Source organism: Etheostoma cragini, chromosome 12 (genome assembly GCF_013103735.1).
Source record: "Etheostoma cragini isolate CJK2018 chromosome 12, CSU_Ecrag_1.0, whole genome shotgun sequence".
NCBI classification, from domain to species: domain Eukaryota; kingdom Metazoa; phylum Chordata; class Actinopteri; order Perciformes; family Percidae; genus Etheostoma; species Etheostoma cragini.
This window is the reverse complement of record NC_048418.1, coordinates 1,138,018-1,142,770: the sequence shown is the minus strand read 5'-3', so window position 1 is coordinate 1,142,770 and position 4,753 is coordinate 1,138,018. Positions and strand designations below refer to the sequence as shown.

At 40.0% G+C, this 4,753-nt stretch overlaps 1 protein-coding gene across 1 annotated transcript in view; it reads right to left on the bottom strand.

Annotated features, from left to right (window-relative positions):
* Nucleotides 1-4,753, bottom strand: part of kcnq3 (potassium voltage-gated channel, KQT-like subfamily, member 3) — a 25,540-nt gene that overhangs the window by 4,160 nt on the left and 16,627 nt on the right. The window contains exons 10-12 of the mRNA XM_034888535.1: nucleotides 4,265-4,370; nucleotides 1,140-1,271; nucleotides 950-1,045 (exon numbers count right to left, since the gene is read on the bottom strand). Coding sequence (XP_034744426.1) covers nucleotides 950-1,045; nucleotides 1,140-1,271; nucleotides 4,265-4,370 — 334 coding nt within the window. The remainder of the gene's footprint in view (nucleotides 1-949; nucleotides 1,046-1,139; nucleotides 1,272-4,264; nucleotides 4,371-4,753) is intronic.

Below are 4,753 nucleotides of genomic sequence, written 5' to 3'. Positions count from 1 at the left end.
GACATTTTTGTCACTTTGTCAAACATTTTTGTCACTTTTTCTGACATTTTTGTCACTTTTTCTGACATTTTTGTCACTATTCTGAAATTTTTGTTACTTTTTTTTAACATTTTTGTCACTTTTTGTGACATTTTTGTCACTTTTTCAGACATTTTTGTCACTTTTTGTGACATTTTTGTCACAATTTCTGAAATTTTTGTCACTTTTCCTGACATTTTTGTTACTTTTTCTGAAATTTTTGTAACTTTTTCTGACGTTTTATTTTGCTTTTTCAATATTTTTTCCAAAGTTTTTTAATATTTTTAATGTTGACATTTCGACGGTCCTTTTTTTGTGAAAAAAATAAATAATAATAATTAACTGAAAACAAAAAACAATTTCAAGAATTTTTGAATTTTGAATTTAATTAATCGATTAGCTGTCAACTCTTAACGTTTGTGTTGTTGATTTCCCGTCAACTCTGTTAAAAACAAAACATTTTGGTCAACATTATTATCACTTTTTCTGACATTTTTGTTACTTTCTTCTGACATTTTTGTCACTATTCTGACATTTTTGTTACTTTTTCGAACATTTTTATCCCTTTTTCTGACATTTTTGTTCTGACATTTTTGTCACTTTTTCTGACATTTTTGTCACTTTTTCTGACGTTTTTTTTTGCTTTTTCAATGTTTTTTCCAAAGTTTTTTAATATTTTTAATGTTGACATTTCGACGGTCCTTTTTTGTGTGAAAAAAATAAATAATAATAATTAACTGAAAACAAAAAACAATTTCAAGAATTTTTGTTTACATTAGTCACTTAGACACCAGAAATGGGACAATAATGTCCAGGTGGAAAAAATACCCAAATTACTCGTTGAGATCTTTCTTTTTCAGTCTAATATTGCAATATAATCCTAAAACATTGTCTATTCAGTGTGTTTTCTCTATGAACAGAGTAGTTGTACCTGGGCGACTGACTGGGCGGGTAGGTAAAAGGCGTTTTCTGCGTTTTCTTTTGTTTGGGGGTGAGGGGGGGTCCAGGGGCAAGAATCATGTCGATCCTTAAAGGAAGAGAAACAGGATGAGCTCAGAACAAAAGAAGATATCTCCTCCTTACTCCAACAGACTACAGACCTCTGTAGGGTAGTTCCTGACCTGGTCTGGAGGTATTTGATTCTACAGAGCATGTCCAGGTGTCCAGCAGAGTACTGCTCGATCACGTCTTTGACATCGTAAGGCCTCAGAGTTTCCTTAAACCGCTTCTTGTTCAAGAGGAATTGCATGATCCTGTGAGACAAAGACAGAGTTTCAGACATGAAGGTGACAGAATCCATTTGATCAAACCTGTTGAACTACGGCATTGACTTTGTAATAACTAATTTTTTAATTTTTTACAAATATCTGTAGGTTTGTTTCCAACCGGCCTCTTGTTCCTGTCCTGTTGAACTGTTTCTGAAGATCTTGTTATCTTTTGTTTTTTTGAATTGAGTCCATAGTCAAAATCTCCATGCATCCATTTCTTTATTTCTTTATTCATTCATTTATTCATTCAGGACATTGATGCACATTGATGAACAAGCACAACAGTACACGTAAGTGTGCCAGATTGTAGCCCAAGAGCTAATTTCCATCTGCAGTCCTATAGGCAGGTTGGAGTTAAAACAGTAAAAACAGACATAGGATAGTAGCATTTAGTTTATAAAAAAGAAGAACAACAACAAAAACAAAACAAAAACAGGACAATTCATTAGTGGAAATTAAAATGGAAACACAAGTTAGCGGTAGTAACCCGTTTGGTGAGCTCTAAGCCACAGCTGTACCTGGGTCTTAAAGGAGGCCAAAGTGGGACGCCCCCTTATATTTGGGGGAAGTGTGTCCCATAATGCACCACCTTTAATATACAGGGTTAGGGTTAGCTGTTTATACTAGTCTGTGGCTCCCAAGATGTTCCCAGGCAACATGGGTTATGTAGTATCTTCTGGGTCAGTTGGACATTTGTCTCGAATAGTTTTTGTCTAGTTCATGCAACTTTCCGGGATGGGAGTGTAACTCGCTCCGTTTTTTTGGCATTTCTTTAAACCAATCACAATTGTTTTGGGTTAAGCACCAGACGGAGCAACGTTGCCTTAAATCCACTTTCACTGACATTACAGAAGTCTCTCGTTAGCATCATGTCTGCTATTTGTAGCAAAGTGACGCATGCGCGACTCACATCTGGGCTGTCCTCACATTGGGCAGTGACAGCATTTACACTCAAATTTACCGGGACGTTTTGGGACAGATTGGTTGGATTGGTGGGACGAAGTCCACACGGAGATACCCTGTCCCACAGAAATCCCACTTTAAGCTGACTTTAACCCAACTCTTCCCAGAGTCAGAGGCTCCTGCAAGAGCTTCAGTGTTTGACAGACAAGTCTTGGGCCCTGAAACTGAAACCAGACGCGTCTGAGCATCCCATTCAGACCCACTGAAACCCGAAATAATGGTGTGGAAGGAAGCAGTGCTTTCACAGGGTTAATCACTCATCTCACAGGCCCTCACACTAGATTGAGTTCCTGCATTATGTCAGCTGGGTGGCCTATAGATTTTCTCCTGCCTAGACTCTCTGGTGTCCAATGCTCACCTCTGAGGCTGCATCCAACATCCAGAGCACCACTCTTACTGTGTCTGGAGCAAATTTAAACTGTTAGGCACTACATCTCTGCAGCAAGATAAAGGAACCAGAGGATCAGCGAACACAAGATTTTTTCACGCTAGAGGGAGTGATTATTTACATGGAGTCTGGTGGAGATATGCTGCTCTATACACGCTAAAAGTAGAGATTATTTACATGGAGTCTGGTGGAGATTTGCTGCTCTATATACGCTAAAAGTAGTGATTATTTACATGGAGTCTGGTGGAGATATGCTCCTCTATACACGCTAAAAGTAGTGATTATTTACATGGAGTCTGGTGGAGATATGCTGCTCTATACACGCTAAAAGTATTGATTATTTACATGGAGTCTAGTGGAGATATGCTCCTCTATACACGCTAAAAGTAGTGATTATTTACATTGAGTCTGGTGGAGATATGCTGCTCTATATACGCTAAAAGTAGTGATTATTTACATGGAGTCTGGTGGAGATATGCTGCTCTATACACGCTAAAAGTAGTGATTATTTACATGGAGTCTGGTGGGGATATGCTGCTCTATACATGCTAAAAGTAGAGATTATTTACACGGAGTCTGGTAGAGATATGCTGCTCTATACACGCTAAAAGTAGTGATTATTTACATGGAGTCTGGTGGAGATATGCTCCTCTATACACGCTAAAAGTAGTGATTATTTACATGGAGTCTGGTGGAGATATGCGGCTCTATACACGCTAAAAGTAGTGATTATTTACATGGAGTCTGGTGGAGATATGCGGCTCTATACACGCTAAAAGTAGTGATTATCTACATGGGGTCTGGTGGAGATATGCTCCTCTTTGCTTAAAGTAGTGATTATTTACATGAAGTCTGGTAAATTAGGCAAGAGCGATTTTGGGGTTGTTTCATGTTCATTTGTCCTGTAGGGTTACATTGCAGCCCGGTTTGTGGATGCCGGTACAAGGGCTTAACTCTGCAGGGTGCCCAAACTTTTGCAGACGCCATTTTTTGGGTTTTCTGTTATTATAAGTGTAAATGATGGAAATAAAACTTTTTGTGACGTATACTACAAATGTCTAATCTGTCATTCGATGCCTTTTGGAGATTTTTCCATCTATTCTCGGCTTCTATATGCACATTAACACACATTCTTACCCGGGGGGCCCAAACTTTCAAACCCCACTGTATGTTGTATCCTAGTATTTCATTTATATTTATAACATGTGCTGTGTGACTAATTTTGCAACTGTAACACTATAATTTCCCATTTTATTGGGATCGACATCAAACTATCCATCCATCCATCCATCCATCTACTGAATGGCGAGGCTTTTTTTCGATACTAAGGAGGCAATTTTCCCATGCCTGAAAAGATACCCAGCCCCAGGGGGCGTCAGTCTGGGGGGGGGGGGGTTACCCAGGGCCCTCATGTGAGGGGGGGCCCAAAAATATGCTAGAATGAACAGCTGTTTTTGTGGGGAGGGGCCCACAGAAAATGCCTTTCTACAGGACCCAGAATGTTGTTCCACGCCCCTGCCCAGCCCTACACATGGTCGTCATGAAAAAGTAGGAAGTAACATGATGGGTTTAAATTGGAAAAGTAACACAACAGATCTTAACGAAATGTAGATTTAAAGTTCCTGACCTGACTGCCCTGATGACGAGTTTCAGTGTGGGGATCATCTCCTCCAGGAGGATGTCTGCGGGGAAGCCCCGGTCCTCTAAGGCTGGTTCTCCCAGAGCTCCAGAATCTGGCAAAATAAAACAAGTATTTAGAAGATTGAGGGGTGACCCCGAAAATTAGAATATTCTATACTTCGATGGAAAGAGCCCGATCCGACCGCCAGTCTCAAGGTACTGACCTGGGAGATAAATAACATCCCAGAGTCCTGGTCTAGACCTGCTCTTTATGGAAAGACCTGGGAGATAAATAACATCCCAGAGTCCTGGTCTAGACCAGCTCTCTATGGAAAGACCTGGGAGATAAATAACATCCCAGAGTCCTGGTCTAGACCTGCTCTTTATGGAAAGACCTGGGAGATACATAACACCCCATAGTCCTGGTCTAGACCTGCTCTTTATGGAAAGACCTGGGAGATACATAACACCCCAGAGTCCTGGTCTAGACCTGCTC